This window comes from Callithrix jacchus, chromosome 10 (assembly GCF_049354715.1).
Source record: "Callithrix jacchus isolate 240 chromosome 10, calJac240_pri, whole genome shotgun sequence".
NCBI classification, from domain to species: domain Eukaryota; kingdom Metazoa; phylum Chordata; class Mammalia; order Primates; family Cebidae; genus Callithrix; species Callithrix jacchus.
Genome location: NC_133511.1, coordinates 127,248,660 through 127,268,380, shown reverse-complemented (window position 1 = coordinate 127,268,380; position 19,721 = coordinate 127,248,660). Strand labels below are relative to the sequence as shown.

The 19,721-nt window shown below is 46.2% G+C and overlaps 1 protein-coding gene across 36 annotated transcripts in view; it reads right to left on the bottom strand.

Annotated features, from left to right (window-relative positions):
• Positions 1–19,721, bottom strand: part of PPFIA1 (PPFI scaffold protein A1) — a 122,382-nt gene that overhangs the window by 63,387 nt on the left and 39,274 nt on the right. For all 36 annotated transcript variants that reach the window (XR_013523577.1, XR_013523578.1, XR_013523579.1 and 33 more), the window contains 6 exons: positions 5,436–5,537; positions 4,926–5,090; positions 4,323–4,397; positions 3,591–3,692; positions 3,159–3,380; positions 29–175 (listed from right to left, as the gene is read on the bottom strand). Coding sequence is in view for 29 of the 36 variants with exons in the window: in XM_009008655.5 (XP_009006903.1) it covers positions 29–175; positions 3,159–3,380; positions 3,591–3,692; positions 4,323–4,397; positions 4,926–5,090; positions 5,436–5,537 (813 nt within the window). In the remaining 7 variants the exon portion in view is untranslated. The remainder of the gene's footprint in view (positions 1–28; positions 176–3,158; positions 3,381–3,590; positions 3,693–4,322; positions 4,398–4,925; positions 5,091–5,435; positions 5,538–19,721) is intronic.

Sequence of the window (19,721 nt, the reverse complement as noted above, 5' to 3'; positions counted from 1 at the left end):
CCAGACAGAGGTTGCTGAAACCCATTACCTGTCGATGCACAGAGTCTTTATTTGCGATTTCATTTTCAAGTTTATCATTGAGGTCATGCACAGACGTGGCTTCACGCTGCGCAGCGAGGTAGCGTTTTTCAAGAGTAGTGATTCTCTCTTCCATGTCTTCCTTTTGGGCCATGGCCTAAATCGAGTATTTCAGAGGGGACAGAAAGGTAGGTAATTAACAGATTACACACCGAGATACTTAAGGGAGGAAAAAACGGAACTAAATGCTAAATTCCCAATCAAACTAAAAATTAGTGTCCTCATCAGGTCAGACACAGCAGCTCCCTCCTGTAATCACAGCACTCTGGGAGGCTAAGGCAAGAGGATGTATTGAGGCCAGGAGTTCAAGACCTTGTCTCTACAAAAATATTTTATTTTTTGAGACAGGGTCTCACACTATCACCTAGGCTGGAATGCAGTGGCACAACCAAGCCTCACTACAGCCTTGACTTCCCAGGCTCAAGCAATCCTTCCACCTCAATCATCCCAGTAGCTAGGACTACAAGCACACACCACTATACCTAGCTAATTTTTAATTTTTTTGTGGAGATAGGGTTCTTAGTATGTTGCCCGGGCTGGTCTTGAATTTCTGGGCTCAAGAGATCCTCCTTGACCTCCTTTTGGGCTCCCAAAGTGCTAGATTACAGGCATGAGACAGTGAGCCTGGCCAAAAATCTTTTAAAGAAACAAACATTAGCCAGGTATGGTGGCACGCGCCTGTAGTCCCAGGTGCTTGGGAGGGTGAGGCAAGAGAACTGCTTGAGTCCAGCTCAAGGCTGCAGTGAGCTATGATGGTACCACTGCACTCCAGCCGGGGTAACATAGAGAGAAAGAGCCTGTCTCAAAAAAAAAAAAAAAAAAAAAAAAAAAAATTAATGTCCTCAAAATCAAATTGATGGAAGAGTCAATTTTCTCAAATGTGAATGAAAATGTAACTACCTCAAATACCATAAATATTCACCTATATGCGATTAATAAAGACTTGTCTCTCTTAATACTATGGCCACTCGGTTTGCCAGCTTTCCCATTTCTACATAATACTATAAGAATACGAACAGTAAAATATCTAAATATTGCAAGAATTCAAGGGGGTGAAAGTGTTCTCAAAGAAGATACATCTATGTCTCCCTCAAGCTGCAAATGGTCTTATACAGGACAGAGTGTGGCCTCTCTCGATGGATACAGCAGTGAGATGCAAGTCTCATCTTCTAGGATGAAGGCTGGATGAAATCTCATACAGTTACACGATCCAGGCACACTGACAAATGGAAAGAGGAGGACAAGTTTAATTTACTCGGATATAACTACCTCACTTAAGGCTAGGACCAGAACGTCTTGCTTGTGAAACACCTGTCCTCGACCCCCAGAATCCACTATTTTCAGGTTGTTCTCTATTTATAAAATAACTAAAGTTAGAAAGTCTTAATATTAAGAGTGACAGGGGAAAAAAGCTCAACATCACTGATTAGAAAAGTGCAAATCAAAACCACAATGAGACACCATCTCACACCAGTCAGAATGGCTATTACAAAAAAGTCCACAAATAACAGATGCTGGCGAGGTTGTGGAGAAAAGGGAATGCTTTTCTACCGTTGCTGGGAGTATAAATTAGTTCAACCATTGTGGAAGATAGTGTGGAGATTCCTCAAAGATCTAAAGATGGAAATATCAACCCAGAAATCTCATTACTGGGTATATACCCAAAAAAATATAAATTGTTCCATTATAAAGACACATGCACATGTATGTTCACTGCAGCACTATTCATAATAGCAAAGACCTGGAATCAACCTAAATGTCCATCAATGATAAGACTGAATCAAGAAAATGTTACATATACCATGGAATAATATGCAGCCAGAAAACAGAATGAGATCACATCCTTTTCAGGGACATGGATGGAGCTGAAGGCCGTTTTCTTTAGCAAATACAGGAACAGAGAAACAAAATACCTCATGTTCTCACTTATACGTGGGAGCTAAATGATGAGAGCACATGGACACATAGAGGAGAACAATACACACTGGGGCCTACTGAAGGGTGGAGGGCAGGAGGAAGAAGAGGATCAGGAGAAACAACGAATGGGCACCAGGCTTGGTACCTGGGTAACAAAATAATCTGTATAACGAATCCCCATGATACAAGTTTACCTATGTAACAGACCTACACATGTACCAGAACTTAAAATAAAAAACAAAAAAGTGATAGGTCTTAAAAGAATTTCAAAATTCTCTGCATATTAATCTCTGCCAAATAATCTCCTGCTGTAGCCAAAGAATATAACCTAGTAGGTGACATACTGCATGCAAATATTCTTCCTGTGGTGAATTCCTACAGGAAGCTACTCATGTCAAGCTACCGAACAGAAAAGCACACTTTCAACGTTTCAGGTCCCTGACAAGGCACAAAGTGCAGGTTAGAAAGTGACAGGAAGGGCACCTGAGAAAGAACTCGGCCTCACTGTTTATGATCAAATAGTTCCTCCTACTTATAAAGGCAAAAGTATCTGTCAGAAATGAGTATACTGTGACATATTTTTAATATACAATCCTGATAACCCATGTAGAAGCAAATTCCACTCTCAATTGTTGATCTGACCGTCAATATTCAATGGCACGAATTCCTTGAAGGAGCAGGTCAGAAAATAAGAGGACCACCAGCAACGCCCTTGCGCAGTTAACAGACTGTTCTCCCATCACCCTACATGAACTGGTAGCATGGCCGGGATCAGCATCTGCTTGCTAAGAATGGGTGCAACAGAAGGAAATCTGAACATAAGAACAACCTGAGACAGCCTAGAAACTGCACAGATGAAGAATCTACAAACAAGGACATTAAAAGGTCTCAGAGCAGCAGAGGTAGGAAGGGCCAGTGTGGTGTCCGCTCCATGGCCACAGATGTCAGTGGGACCTCAGGGACAGGAGATTTCACAACAGAAATGGGGAGGTAGCTTCTCACAGTCTCACAGCACTCTCTCTTTTTCAGTTTCACCTATACAGTAATCCAAAGGCTGGCTGTAACTGGGAGAGTAAGGGACAAAGGGAGAAGAAAACTCATCTAACTCAAACATCCCAAACATCCACCCTCATGACAGGACTGCAATTTTTGTTCTCACTCACTTCACGGACATCTCGTTGCAGTTTTGTGTTCATTTCTTCAGATTTGATGAGATCTTTTCTGGCGGTGTCCAGATCCTCTTCCAGCTCTGTCACGTGACTGGAGAGGGAAGCCAGGCGGTCCTTCATTTGGCTCTGTTCCCTTGACTGTTTACTTATGATTTCTTGGAGCTCAATTACTTTAGCAAGGTCTTCCTCGTGGCTTAAAGAACCATCAGAAGATCTCTGATCGGGGGAAACAAATCCTTAAATACCCTTGTTTGCTTCTGGGAAACAGCTCAAATCAAAACTGGCTTATGCAATCTCTTGGATCACACAACTTTCATGACCACTTCAGCTCTAAGCCAGTGCTTTAGCAACTGTTTTCCACGTAACCCGACACATACTGCGGACAAACGACATCCAGCAGGAGAGAGAGAAAGCCTGCACACTTGCCTTTCCGTTCGTGCTCGGTGTATTTTCTTGTTCATGGTTTACGTCCAGTACTCCGTCTGTTAGTGTTTTTTTCTGATTATTCTGTTCTTTAAGAATCATTAGCTAAAACCAAAAAATTGAACGAGTATAAAATACTTTACATAAGAGAAGTAAGATAGTAAAACTCCTTTTGGAAAAACACAACTATAAACTGCTTAACAAAGTATAAAAAAGAAAGCATGTGGCAATGCTATCCAATCTGATCTTTAAAGATGGAATTTTTATCCACTGGCCAAATGAGTCCTTAGGTAATCACAGTTTTCTAGTCCTTAAAATGACCCAGATAAATAACATCTGATATTCACAACTACAGTCTTTATACTTGTTTTACTTTTTTTTTGAGACAGAGCCTCGCTCTGTCGCCCAGGCCAGAGTGCACTGGTGAAATCTCACTGCAGACTCTGCCTTCAGGGCTCAAGCGATTCTCGTGTCTCAGCCTCCTGAGTAGCTGGGACTACAGGCACGTACCGCCACTCCTGGCTAATTTTGGTATTTTTGGTGGAGACAGGGTTTCACCATGTTGGCCAGGCTGGTCTCGAATTCTCGACCTCAGGTGATCTGCCCGCCTCGGCCTCCCAAAGTGCTAGGATTAAAGGTGTGAACCACCATGCCCAGCCCTTATGCTACTTTTAATGATTGAAAGATAAAAACAAAAACCTCCCAATTCAAATCATGATGATGTATGAAGCTCACCTCTTTGTGTGTGGCACCTAATTCTTCTTCTAACAAACTACATCTTTCAAGTGCTACTCGTAACCGCTCTCTCACCTGAAAATAAAAGAGGTTCAGTGTGTGTGTGTACACTGTTTATTCTTACTTTGCAGTTCGGTGTACTATATATATTACTGTAATATAATAAAACACCGTTAACGTCTGCCACTGATCTTACTTTCAAAAAACTTGTTAATGCTTCTAAATTAAGTTTGAGAAAAATCTTCCCCCTGAATACTATTAGGTTGTTGCAAAAGTAATTGTGGGTTTTGCCATTAAAAGTAATAGCAAAACCCACCATTAAAAGTAATAGCAAAGGCCACAATTACTTTTGCAACAATCTAGTATTACCCAATTTGTAACAGCAAATCAATATACATTAGCAAGTTTTTTACATTAGTAATTTTAAGACATATATGCCAATTAGTACTTTTTAAACCTATAAAACCCTGTCTTCTTAAACAGAAACTTATTTCCAAGAATTCAAGAAGCTTCAAAAGTAAGTTACACGAACACTTGCGGAGCTGGCCTAGCTGGCCTAGCCCACAGCACGTGCACAAACCCAGGCTCATGCAGCTGAGGCACCTTTTCGTCCAGAGCTTTGTGGTGTTCAAATAGCGACTTCAGGGCCTTCAGCACCTCCACTTCGCTGGACACGCCTGCTGGAGACTGCGCTTGTCTCTTCACCACGGTCATCCTAAGAGACCGCTCATGCCTGGAAACGAGGCATTCCAAATGCTCCAACAGCAGCTGAAATAAAAGGCCAGAATAAAGACTTGTTAAAGAGCACTTGTCATTTCATAATTGAATCTGGGGCAAATAACACCTTTACAGTCTCATGCTAAGATGAGGTCCCTTCAATTCAGTAGAAAGATACATTCCCCTCAAATGTATTAAAATATCATAAATTCTCATCACAAATTTCAAGCCATTAACGTGTGACAGTGTGGCTAATCACAGTGCGCTCAGTGGGAAAAGGTAAGAAATGTGTTTGAAGCCGGGCAGAGTGGGCCGTCCTTCCGTTTGGAGACAGCTCCCTCCTCCTGACAGGCAGTGGCTCCAGGAGCAGGCGGTGAACAGCAAGGTCACACTCACCCTGGTGTTGTTCCTTTCTGCTTTCAGTTCGGCAATTTCTTCTTCCCTTTCAAGGAGCTGTTCCCTGCATACATTGAGTTCTTTAGTAAGTGCCGCGAACTCCTAGAAAATTACAAAACGAAATTAAATAGGACAGACCCTCCAAAGAAAGCCTTCCATCAAGGCTCCACCATCTTTGCACGAAGGCAACCTCATTCCAAGTTATGGGGAAGGGATCTGTATGATCCTCCAGAGAAAGAGGGGATCAATGGACTGGCCAAAGACCACGCAGATTCCCTAATAAATCAGAACACTGACTCAGACCATCTGACTTCCTTCCATCCCTGGGCCTTGCCTGGCACCAGGAAGGCAGGGGAAGAAAGGGAATCCAAGTCCACCTTCTCAGCAGCCAGAGAAGTCCAAAACATTTTCCTCCACAGGATCCTGACATGAACTGCATGAAGACGTTTTTGAATGACTCACAGACACGTGATCTAGAGTTGCAGGAGAGAGAGGAAAGAAGGCCTAGAAGGCCACCACCCCTGTCCTGGCCTCCTTTTCTCCCTTTATCTTTCTGAGACAGGGTCTCACTGTGTCATCCAGGCTAGAGTGCAGCGGTGTGACCACAGCTCACTGCAGCTTTGGCCTCCTGAGCACAAGTGATTCTCCTGCCTCAGCCTCCCAAGTAGCGGAGAGCACAGGCTTCAGCCACCGTGCCCAGCCTCTCTCCTAAATATTTCTGCAAGAATCCCTACTCTGGGTAATAGAGTTCTGGCATGACAGCCTGAGAAGCTCCATTGACCTGCTTGCTCCCATGGAAAGCAGGTGAATATTATAAGAAAACAACTATTCAAAGCCTCTGGAGATCATTCTAAGGGCAAGTGGGTCAGCATACAGTTGAAAATTCAGTAAGAATGGCCAGTCTGTTGTATTTGAACCAAGACTGCTCCCTGCCTCCCCTCCAGGTCAGTGAGGCAGACTTCATTCTAGATAACTGCAGCTGATAACGTAGGGCCCTCTCCCCCTGCTCCAAACCACATTTTCTTCCCAGGAGGGGCAGAACTTCAGTGCTTCCCATCCCACCCCAGCTACCTGGTGCTGATGCTACATCCTGGCTAGTGAAGTCAGTGGGGGGTGGGGGCAGGGGGAGGGGCTGGGGGAGGGCCTTCCTACTTCTGTTCAGCCTCCACTCTAAAATGAAGGCTCAACAGTGTGGCACGCTGAGAATGCTGGGGCCCTGATCGGCTGTGCCCTGGCTCTGCGAGGTGGTGGTTGCACTCCGGCCCTGCAATGACAAGCTGAGAGGGCCCTGGCTGCCACCACAAGACCAGGGGCATCTGTCAGGGAGAAGCTTGCCACTGTCCACACTCCCAACTCCAGAGCCCTCGTTCTGAGGGTTTGCCTGGGAGAAGGAGGTAGAAAGAGAGACCGCTCCTAACCCCTTCCCAAGGCACTAACTTCATTTGCAACCAAGTTTGGTGATGTTTAAACCTAAGGGCACCCTCTTTAAACCGAGGAATCGTGGAGGTCCTAGTGAAGGCAACTGGAGGTGTGGGTTTCACAGAGACGCAGCCTAGACTGCAGCTGCCTAGTCTGAGGGAGAACTGGAGAATTCTTGCTGCAGGAGCCCTCCAGGGTGGGAACAAACCTCCTAAAATGACTTGAGAAACTTTCTTAATTTCACTGAATTGGTTTGTAATTATCCCAGACGATTGCTGAAGACAACAGAAACACTTGTGGGGTTCAGAACCCAGTGTAGTCAGAGAGACTGGAGGAGAGCAGCAGGGTGACTGTGGGCATGCCCAAAACTGCGCCTGGCTGGGGCGTAACAGCAGAAGCTGAACACGGTGGGGGTGGTGTGGGGGGGGCAGGCATGAGCACATTTCACTATATGAATCTAGCATTCACCGAACTGGTTAAAGCTGGTAAGTTTTATGTTAGTGTATTTTATTGCAATTAAATATATTATACAGTGAGTGTCAGAGACAAGGCTGCTCCTAAGACCATAAAATTAGCTAAAGAACACGAAGAGCTATTCAGTTCAGTATTTCAATGCATACTCGCAAACACAAAGAAAGTCCAACAACACTAATTAAGATCACCCAAATGTGTCTTAAAACCTGACAAGGATTCTGTCAAGTGTTGAAACCTCTTCAGAGGCCAAACAGAGCAATCAACATGGGCTTCTGGGCTGGGCAGCGTGTGGGAGGAGAGCAGAGTGGGGCCGCTGAGTAGACCGGTCTCCTGTCCATGTCCTCCTACCCAGTTTGCTTTCCTTCCTAAGTTTCAGAGATTTCTTCTATATGTGCCAAGATTAATCACATCAAATACTCTGATTTACATCTTCTCTGATAATGAACTCTGGCTGACTGTCAGAGGATCTAATGCCTAACATTAAGGGAAGAGTGTCAGCTTAGGGGCTCTCACATGAGAAAAGATTATTTCTGCCGCAGACCAAAAGGAAAGAGACTCAAACTAGCTTCCGTTAAAAAGCCATTATTACGGCACTTAATGTCAGGTCAAAGTACAGAGTCAGCTCCAGGCTTGCCTGAATTCAGGACCTCGAATTTCAGTGTTATCCTTGTGCCCCTCCCGCTTGTGCCTGTCGTCTGGGTCAATTTTGTGAAGTAACTGCCAATCACTCACTTCGTCTGTGACTATGTCCAGTCCGGAGTCTATCATCCTGGCTAATATCCTTCTCGGTCACTCACTCACTTCGTCTGTGACTATGTCCAGTCCGGAGTCTATCATCCTGGCTAATATCCTTCTCAGTCACTCACTCACTTCGTCTGTGACTATGTCCAGTCCGGAGTCTATCATCCTGGCTAATATCCTTCTCGGTCACTCACTCACTTCGTCTGTGACTATGTCCAGTCCGGAGTCTATCATCCTGGCTAATATCCTTCTCGGTCACTCACTCACTTCGTCTGTGACTATGTCCAGTCCGGAGTCTATCATCCTGGCTAATATCCTTCTCGGTCACTCACTCACTTCGTCTGTGACTATGTCCAGTCCGGAGTCTATCATCCTGGCTAATATCCTTCTCGGTCACTCACTCACTTCGTCTGTGACTATGTCCAGTCCGGAGTCTATCATCCTGGCTAATATCCTTCTCGGTCACTCACTCACTTCGTCTGTGACTATGTCCAGTCCGGAGTCTATCATCCTGGCTAATATCCTTCTCGGTCACTCACTCACTTCGTCTGTGACTATGTCCAGTCCGGAGTCTATCATCCTGGCTAATATCCTTCTCGGTTACTCACTCACTTCGTCTGTGACTATGTCCAGTCCGGAGTCTATCATCCTAGCTAATATCCTTCTCGGTTACTCACTCACTTCGTCTGTGACTATGTCCAGTCCGGAGTCTATCATCCTGGCTAATATCCTTCTCGGTTACTCACTCACTTCGTCTGTGACTATGTCCAGTCCGGAGTCTATCATCCTGGCTAATATCCTTCTCGGTCACTCACTCACTTCGTCTGTGACTATGTCCAGTCCGGAGTCTATCATCCTGGCTAATATCCTTCTCGGTTACTCACTCACTTCGTCTGTGACTATGTCCAGTCCGGAGTCTATCATCCTAGCTAATATCCTTCTCGGTTACCAGACTGCAGGCTGTTCTTCCCTTCATCATACCTTCTTGCTCTCTTTTTGGAAAATGTGTTCTCATGGATGCTAATTTATTGTTTTAAGCATCTTAAACATACTTATTTGGAGAGTTTTTGCCAGACTATCCTTTAGTTTCCGACGCAGTCAATGCACACTCTGTAAGGCATCGACTCCGTGGGGATGTGTGAGTATCAGCAGTCTTTGCATGGAGAGGAAAGTGAGCCCTAGGGCTCATCCCGACAGAAGGTTTTCTGTTGCTGCTGCTCTCCTCCCTGTCTAGTGTCTCAGTCCATTCAGGCTGCGATAACAAACCCTCACTGCCTGAGTGCCTCATAAACAATAGAAATTCATTTCTCACAGTTCTCGAGGCTGGAAATTCAAGATCAGGGCATCAGCAGATTCAGTGTCTGGCGGGGGCCCAGCTTCTGAGGGACCTTCTCTAAGCACATTCATCCATTCACAAGGACTCCACCCTCATGACCTAATCCCCTCCCAAGGGGACGCTGGGGATTGGGACTGGAGCATGTATGTGACTTTGGCAGAGTGGGGGACACAAAAGCATTCAGCCGTAGCACTAGTGTTCTGTGGTTGTTGCCCTCCGAGCTCCAAGGCCTCAGACCAGAGCTAGGCTTTCCATGGTGAAGCAGGGTTCTGCTGCATGGTGACGTTACTAACAGTGCAGACCCTGTTAGGGAACCACGGAATAGCACGGCTCATCCCAGTCCTTGCGTTCTCCTTCTCTAGGACCACAACTTCCAATTACGCCCCATCTGTATAGGGGAGAACTGCCTTAGATAGGGGAACCTTCTCTAACTCCAGCTTCAAAAACTATCTAAGGCCTGGCATGGTGGCTCTCGCCTATAATCCCAGCCCTTTGGGAGGCCAAGGGTGTAAGACTGCTTGAGCCCAGGTCAAGACCAGCTCAGGCAACATAGTGAGACCCCCATCTCTACAGAACATAAAAAACCGGCCAGGCATGGTAATACACACCATGTGTAGACCTGGTAGCACAGACCCAGCTACTCAGGAGGCTGAGAAAGGAGGACTGCTTGAGTCCAGAAGGTTGAGGCTGCAGTGAGCTATGATCACACCACTGCATCCAGCCCAGGTGATAAGGCCATCTCAAAACAAAAATCTAAATCTAATTCCACTGAACACTTGGGTCCCTGTTACCCTACCCCTGTGGGAACTCAGTTTCCTGCTGACACTGCCTGCTTGGAGCTTGCTGCGCAGCGGCCAGTGAAATCTAGCCAGCTCGTGCTTACCGTGCTAGGACCCTAGACTATTTCTGCACTGAGGGTATTTCTCTGGCTTGGGGGCCTGCCTATGCTTTTTGGTTTGTTTCTCTATTTAAAATGTACCTTTTCACTGCTGTATTTGGAGGGGAGATGCATCAAAGCACAAGTGAGTGCTTCCACCTTGATCAGAAGTCACAATTCATTCAAGAAATAGTGAGTATCTTGTCTATATTGGCCACTACAGCGGCAGAGAAACAAGGCCTGTCCACTCCTCAGGATGCTTTAAAGAACACAGAGACAAGCTGGCAGGAACCCCAGAGCAGTGAGTGCGCTGGGTGAGAGGTGCCCAGTATACTGCGGGAGCTGAGCGGAAGCCATCCATGATGGGAAGTGGGAGTGCTTCTCCGAAGGTTTGCTGAAGGACACAGCGCTTGAATCGAGCTGAATTCTGAACAAGCTTTATAGCCAGTGAGAGCCTCTTTCACAAAAGCAGTATCTGATAAGCGAGGGCTTCGGCAGAGCTGGGGCAGGAGCAGTGTGTATGGAGGAAGCTGGTGAGGCCAGAGGTGGGCAGCCCTCCAGAGACACAGACACAGCGGAGAGCCTGGATCTCATGTCGAAGCCTTCAGAAACTGCCTTAGCTACAGATTGGAGGGCCCTGAACACAAAATGGGGCAAAACTGGTAAAGTCTCAATCACTAGCATGAGGGATGGGTTTGCTGGAGCAATGAAAGGTCCCTGGGAGCAGTGCTGACCTTGGGCTGCAGGAGGAGATTAAGGGTGGGAAACCAGCGATGAGTGCACTGCAGTAATCCCAGGGAGAAATGAGGGTCTGAATTAAGATCAATATTAGAGAAAAAGAGACTAAGCAAGAATTCTCATGAGCTGTGCCCTTCACCAGTTTTCAAAGGATTCCCCTGGACGCTGTGTTCAGAACAGCCTGTGGGAAGGTGAGGCCAGCAGTGTGGAGACTGGTAAGAAATAACTGCAGTTACACGGGCAGCATCAGGCTGGGCACACTGCAGGTGGTGAGAAGCAGGAATTCCAGGCCTGTTCACTGCAGAGCCAGCGGGAGCTGCTAGCAGGTCAAAGATCTGAGAGAAAGAAGCGCCTGAGGATGCCTACAAGGATTCTGGCAGGAGCAAGTGAAGGACGGAGTTGCTAGTTCCTGAGAAGAGAGTGACTACGGAAGAGTGTTGAAGGGAAGATGGAAAAGTCTGGGTTTGTATGGGCTCAATTTGAGATGGTTACTAGACAGCTGAGTGCACTTCAGTCTGGAGTTCTTGCGAGTGTTGGTGGAGACTGCAAATGGAGATAATCCTTTTGTTCCCTGCAAGGCAGGAGGCCCTTAGTGGGGATGAGATGGGGACCAAGCCCCCAACAGTCTCCCATTCAAGGGCATCAGTCAGTGAGGCAGAAGGAAGGACTTGAAGTTCCTTGTTTCCAAGAGGATGGAACTGTATGCAAGGGTGCGGGTGAGTCAAATGAGCCGACTGATGCCTGCTGGCCAGACGTGCTGGAATGGAGATCAGTGATGACCATGACAGCAGCAGCGTCCTGCAGTGGCGGGGCAAAACCCTCAATGGACTGCGTTCAAGGAGAATGAATGGGAGGAGAGGACGTAAAGCGGGCAGTGCAGAAAATTCTTCCACGGAACTACGCAGTAAAAGGGAAGGAAGCCTTACAGTGGCTGGAGAAGACAGAGAGTCAAGGAGGACCTTTGCAGGATGAGACAGGCATTTGCATAGGGAGGGCAAGAACCCGACGGGAGGTGGGAACTGACAGAGTCCAGCTGAAGGCAGGTAAGTCGAGTGGCTAAGAGGAGAGGCTGACCTTTTCTGGGGCACACAGATTACCTGCAGTAAAGGGAAACAGGGCAAACTACCCGAGGTGCAGATCCAGAGGTGTTGTGGGAGTTGGTGGAAGTTCTTTTCTGATTTCTTCCAATTTCACTGAGAAATAACAAACGCAATGTCATCATTCTGCATTTGCATTTGGGGAAGGTATGATATGAAATGGCATCTAGAGAAGAGGATGGGTAGGCAGCATGCCACCCAGGAGAGAGAGGGCGGCTTGCACTAACGGGTGCTGCAGGACTCCGGACCTCTGCAGGTCAGTGGAGGTGAATGGGCACAGAGAACGGACTGAATGGGGTGGTTTCTGCCAGGTAAACTCAATGAAGCGGAAGAGGCGAGGGAGCTGAAGGGCTGGCAGGCCTAGGAGGGTAAGAATGGACCAGAAGGGGAGATGCAGAATCCTGACAAGGTGGCAGGGTCCCAGGACTGTCAGTCCCAAGAAGGTGGAATATCAGTGTTTTATGTTTTAAAGTCTATTATGAACAAATTGTGCTACCTTTAAATGGAAGACCTAGTCAAAACATATGTCCTCATGACCAGGAAGACTTAGAAGTGGAGGAAGAGCACTTCACAACTCAGATTATGCAAGAACTATGCAGCCTGAGTGACTGCACAGATCCATCCATCCCGAAACACGAAGGCTCCAGCTGGCCCCTCCTTCACTGTCACTCAAACCCTGGCAGCACGCTGTCCCTCTTTCAGCATCAGCAGCAAGCCTTTGCCTGTTTCATACAGTTTCCTTAAGGTTCTTCCAAGAGCCCCAAACTATCCTCATTCAACTTCCAAGATTTCAGATTTGCCTCTAAAACCAAAGAGAATACAGGCTAATTCCTATTATTTTGGTTAAATGTAAGTATTCCCAATATATTCAACTACCAAAACTACTCTATGGTATACTGCTGTGGCCACAGTAGAAAACAAGTTTATAGACGTTGATGATTATTCTACTCAAAAAAAAAAAAAACCTTTCTCTCTGCTCAGGAGAATCCAACAACAGAAAATTATCAGCCGGCCATGCTGGCTCACGCCTGTAATCCCAGCACTCTCGGAGGCCGAGGTGGGTGAATCACCTGAGGTCAGGAGTTCATGACTAGCCTGGCCAACATGGTGAAACCCACCTCTACTAAAAATACAAACATTAGCCAGGTGGTAGTGGCATGCGCCTGTAATCCCAGCTACTCAGGAGGCTGAAGCAGGAGATCACTTGAGCCTCGGAAGGCAGCGGTGGCAGTGAGCTGAATAGCGCCACCGCACTCCTGTCTGGGCGACAGAGTGAGACCCTGTCTCAAAAAAAAAAAGAAAGAAAGAAAAGAAAAGAAAGTATATCCATTAGACAGGAAATTTCAAAGTTAAAGATTCCGAAAGCACGCTCCTGTATGCACTATTTGTATTATTATTATTGCAGAAAAAAATGGTACAAACCCCAAATAAGTGCAATAAATGCTCTACCTTATTACATCATAGGAATCTAATTGTCAGTGTACATTTTTTCCTATTTAGGAAAAAAATTTTAAGTTTAAAAATACTGTAAGCCAAACACACCACTAGTTTAAAGTGACATTCTATTTAATAAAGTGTCAAGTATTTTCTGAAACTGAATAGATGCAGTAATTACTGGAATATTTTCATTTAAAATATAAGTCTGAGGAATGCAAATATGTTTTTCTATTTGACGCTATCTAAGATTGAGAAGACAGAAAATAATATTAACCACTAAAATCAGTTGAAGAACTTGGTTCCACATAATGCTTGATAATGCCGACATTTATCATTTTTAGATACAAGGTTTAGACCTGGACAACAGGTTCATGTTACAGACCAGATCTTATTATTCAAAATCCACAATCATGTCAATTTCAAGTTAAGCCCTATAGATCAGATGCAACCTTTATTGCCAAAAGCGACCCACCTTTTCTCTTCCTGTCATTCTAATGGCTCCCAGCAGCCCCACCACCAGTGGGAAGGGGGCAGCAAAGCCTCACGGCCCCCACCCTCACATGGGTCCCTGGGTCCTGCCCCTTAACCCTTTCCTCTTCCCGTTTTCTTTACTTGGCCAAAACAAGTTATAATTCTACTTCTCTCAATCTCTACAATCTCCTTCAATAGCTGTTTTACTTTTTAATTACTTTTTATTATTTCACTAACCTTTTGCTGAAAATGAAACAAAACTTCACTGGATGGATGATTATTTGGCCATAAAAAGGAAGGAAAGGCCGGGCGCCATGGCTTACACCTGTAATCCCAGCTCACTGGGAGGCCAAGGCAGGCAGATTGCTTAAGGCAAGGAGTTCAAGACTAGCCTGACCAAAATGGTGAAATCTTGTCGCTACTAAAAATACAAAAATGCCAGGTGCAGTGGTGTGTGCCTGTAGTCCCACCTACTCGGAAGGCTGAGGTAGGAGGATCGCTTGAGCCCAGGAGTTCTGTGGTGTAGTGCACTATGCCGATCGGGTATCTGCAATAAGCTGGGCATCAATCTGGTGACCTTCCGGGAGCAGGGGACTACCAGATTGCCTAAGGAGGGGTGAACCAGCTTAGGTCAGAAACAGAGCAGGTCAAAAAGCTCCCGTGCTGATCAGTAGTGGAATCGTGCCTGTGAACAGCCACTGCACTCCAGCCTGGGCAACACAGCGAGACCCCGTCTCTAAAATAATTAAAATTAAAAAAAAAAATACAAAAATTAGCCATGCATGGTGGTGTGTGCCTATAATCCTAGTTATTTGGGAGGCTGAGGCCTGGGAGGCAGAGGCTGCAGTGAGCCAAGATCACACCATTGCACTCCAGCCTGGGCAACAAGAGTGAAACTCCGTCTCAGAAAAAAAAAAAAAAAAAAAGTGGGGGGGAAGGAAATTCTGACATATGATACAATAGGGATGAACCTTGAGGACGTCAGGTTGAGTGAAATAAGCCAGTCACAAAAAACTGTAGGTAGGATCCCACTTATATGAGGTCTCTAGAGCAGTCAAACTCATAGAAACAGAAAACAGAATGGTAGGTATCTGGTCAATGCTGGGTGGGGGAGGGTGACACAGGGAGTCGATGTTTAATAGGGATGGGGCTTCAGTTTGAGAAGATGAGAAAGTTCTGGAGATGCATGGTGGTAATGGTTGCACGACAGTGTGAACATACTTAATGCCATGCACTTAAAAATGGTTAAGATGGTGATTTTCACATTACATGTCTTTTACTACCAAAAAAAAAAGTCTGCGTCTTCTCAGTTGAAAGGGGGTCTAATAAATGCAAACAAGGACCTGAGAAACCCATGTGCAGAGCTCACACTGTGATCTTCAGGGAGGAGAAACTACTCACCTCAATCTAGGGTTAAAAGCATGTCAAAATTGAAACAAAGAAAAGTGTAAGTTTATATACTAAAATGAATGAGCAAATCATGTTTTGAAACCCTAGTGCCATGATTAAAAGTATGCTAATAAACATCTCTATCTATCTGCCTGTCGGTCCATAGACAGATGTATGGATGGACCACTCCTAGTGAAAGAAGGGTGACAGGAGGACACTAGAAAACCACAAACTTCATACTTTTATAAGATTTGAAATTTTATAAAAATTTGGTCTCATCATCTCACTGAATTCTAAGCCACCATGACGGAAGTAGCACAGGCTTTTCAATCACTGGACATTATTTGCATGTAACAGATTACACAAACATTTTTACAGTTCCAATAGCTCTGAAATGGCTGTGAACCCACGCAAATCTCATCTGGAAATGTAATCCCCATCATCCCCATGTATGGAGGATGGGACCAGGTGGAGTTAACTGGATCATGGGGGCGGTTCCTCTGTGCTGTCCTCGTGGTAGTGAGTGAGGCTCACGAGACCTGCTGGTTTGTAAGAGGCTGGCATTTCCCCTGCTTGCATGAACTACTTTGTCCTGCCGCCCTGTGAAAAAGGTGCCTGCTTCTCCTCTGCCTTTCCCCATGATTGTAACTTTCCTGAGGCCTCCCCAGCCTTGCAGAACTGTGAGTCAGTCAAACCTCTTTCCTGTATAAATAACCCAGTCTTGGTATTTCTTCACAGCAGTGTGAGAACAGACTAGTACAATATCTTATTTCTTTTCCCTATCAGTTTCTCTGACAAATATATGTTCATACTTAGCATTTAGTGACCAAATAAATATTGAGTTAAAAAAACATAATACAGAACCACCACATTTCCATATGATCCTATCTGATTAAAAGCAAACGCACACTGGTATATTTTTCAAGTATATATAAAATAAAACATAGAAAGATACACACGAAGCTGCTGATGCTGGTTACCCACTATAGTGGGTTAAGAGTTAGAATGAGGGTTGGAAGATAATTTATTTTTTTGTTTTAATTTTTAAGTCTGTATTGCTCAACATTAAAAACAAAAAAGATCAGTCCTCCCTCCTCTGTCTTTCTAAACAACGCTAAGCCCAAGGACATGACCAGAATACAGGTTGTCCACATGGACATACAACTTGCTCAGAAACATGTCCACAGCCCACAGCCCTCAGCCTTCAGGTCTGTTTCCTCCTCCCTTAGGCACCACCGCAATTATCTCAGCGTTTGCTGTTTCCATGGCACTCAGGACCTCTCCTCTGCTAAACCCAAAAGCCAGCTCCAGTCCACCTACAGGGGAGCCTCTGGCTGTTGGCCCGCATCTCTTCACCTCTCCGTTTCCTCTGTCTATTCACAGAACGTCAGTGCTCTACGGTTCCAGATTCCAGGTCTGCTGCTCACCCTACACAGTGTGCCTGCCTGAACCTCCTCTAGGCAAATGCCCAACTGCCCCTTTTTAAATTTGTTTGAGACAGGGCCTCACCCTCTTACCCAGGCTGGAGTGCAGTAGGGCACTCATGGCTCACTGTAACCTCAACTTCCCAGGCTCAGGTGATTCTCCGGCCTCAGCCTCCCAAATATCTGGGACCACAGGCATGCACCACCATTGCCCAGCCAATTTTCTGGAGAGATGGGGGTTTATCGTGTTGTCCAGGCTGCTCTTAAACTCCTGGGCCCAAGTGAACCTCCTGCCTCCACCTCCCAAAGTGCTGAGATTTCAGGCAAGATACCTTGGAAGTTCGAAACCCTTTCCCCACACTGAGCTCCTCTTATTCCTCCTGCTCCAATTCCCAACTCCTCCCAAGCCCTGGCTCAGTGGACATCAGCATTCAGTTGTCCAGGTCAGACACTGAGACATCACATCACCTCTCCTCCTCCTCCTCCACAGTAACCACTTGCTGAGGACTCCCAATCCACCCTCACACACATCTTCCAGAACTGCCCACTGTCTACCTCCTCGCCCCAGCCTCCTCGATCCAGGCCACTGTGTCTCCTTGGTCTACTACAAAAGCTGCCTAACTCATCCCCACTTCCAATCTTTCTCCGCTCTGATCCATTCTGTTTTCTGAAACAAATCAGACTGTGACTTTCCTGCTTAAAATCCTTCAGTAACTTCCCACTGCCATGAAAGTCAAGCCCAAAGCTCCCCTAGTAACTTAACCCAAATGAGAAGTCACAACACACACTTCTGTTGTGCTATGTGCCAGACATTGCTCTAAGCACTTAACATTGATTGTCTCATCCAGTCCTCGAAACGCTATCAGGTTACTCCATGAGCATACAGAAGGGGGTGACAGTGGTGGCTCCAGAAGTCAGCTCTGCCCATTCTGACCCCTGCTGATGTTCACCTGTAGTCCCAGCTACTTTGGGGGCTGAAGTGAGGCTCACTTGAACCCAGGAAGTCAAGGCTGCAGTGAGCCATGATCACCCTATTGCACTCCAGCCTGGCCAACAGAGGGAGCCTCTGTCTCAAAACAAAAAACAAAACAACCAACCAAACAAAATGCTAATTCACAGCCAGGAGTGGTGGCTCAAGCTTGTAATCTCTGTACTTTGAAAAGCCGAGGTGGGCAGGATCACTTGAGGCCAGGAGTTGAGACCAGCCTGGGCAACATGGTGAAACCCCATCTCTAATTTAAAAAAAAAAAAAAAACAGTGAGCTGGGCGTGGCGGCTCATGCCTGTAATCCCAGCACTTTGGGAGGCTGAGGTGGGTGGATCATCTGATGTCAGGGGTTTAAGACCAACTTGGCCAACATGGTGAAACGCCATCTCTACTAAAAATACAAAAATTAGCCGGGGGTGGTGGCACGTGCCTGTAGTCCCAGCTACTAAGGAGGCTGAGAGGCAGGAGAATCACTTGAACCTGGGAGGCAGGCGTTGCAGTGAGCCAAGGTCATGCCATTGTACTCCAGCCTGGGTAACAGAGTGAGACCACCATCTCAAAAAAAAAGGAAATTAGCCAGGCCTAGTGGTTCATGCCTGTAGTCCCTGCTGCCTGGGAAGCTGAGGTAGGAGGACTGCTTGAGTCCAGGTGGTCGAGGCTGCAGTAGGCTGTATCCACATCACTGCACTGTGCTGGGTGACAAAATGAGATCTTGTCTCAAAAAAAATAATAATAATAATGCTGATTCGTTGTCCTTCCATGTTTGAAAAGAACTGACCCTTCCGACCTCAAACATGTCACTTAAGTTATACCTCTTGGTTTATGTATCTATAAAATGTGTGCAAAGATAGCTACATTCTACTCATAGTCCACAACCATAACAATCAAATGAGAAACCATCAAATGTGCCATTCAACTGAAAGGCAGCATCGCCACCAGCCCTCTAACCCAAGAGAGCAGCTCAACAGGTGTCCCGCAATCCTTTCCACAGTAACACGTCCTATCTGTGTACTCCTCAAATGCAAATCCTTGGCTTGTGATGGACTGGTTGATTTTTGCCACATGACTAAAGTGAAGTTACTTGATACCTCGAATGTGATTTCGGTTCTTAGTACTGTTAAAGAGCTGTTTGAAGAAAGCAGCTGTGTGCATTCCAGCACACGCAACACAAAATGCTCACACACGCCCTCACCGCCGTCAGTCAGCAGACAACTTTTTGGATTTCTAGGCTACCCTGCACCTGCCTTCAGCTTTGCTAACAAAAACCGACCAAGAATGTCTTCATTCTCTGCCTCCGCTTCCTGCGTGCTCATGGCCTGCCTTCCTCCTTCCCCGCTTATAAACTGCTCCCAAGGGTGAACGACCTTGAGCGCCCCTAAGAACCAGTGAGTTCTTGGCCTCTCTGTTCTCCTCGTACTGGGTCCTTGGCCTGCGGATGGCCGGCTAACAGTACTTGGCCCCCAGGTCTGGTCCTGTCTTCCAGAACTTGTTCACAGTCACAGTCTCCGTTAAATGACAAGAAGCCCACCACTACCAACCGCAGCTTGAACTTATTTTGCCAAAACCGAATGTGGTTTTCATTTAGAAGAAAAAAAAAGCCCTTAGTGCTTTAAAAAAGTACATGGATGAACAGGTTAAAACTGCACTGTGTGGCCGGATGCGGTGACTCACGCCTATAATCCTAGCACTTTGGGAGGCCGAGGCAGGCAGACTGCCTGAGCTCAGGAGTTCAAGACCAGCCTGGGCAGCATGGTGAAACCTCGTCTCTACTAAAAATACAAAAAATTAGCCAGGCATGACGGCATGCCCCTATATTCTCAGCTACGCAGGAGGCTGAGGCAAGACAATTGCTTGAACCCTGGAAGCGGAGGTTGCAGCCAGCCAGGATTGGGCCAC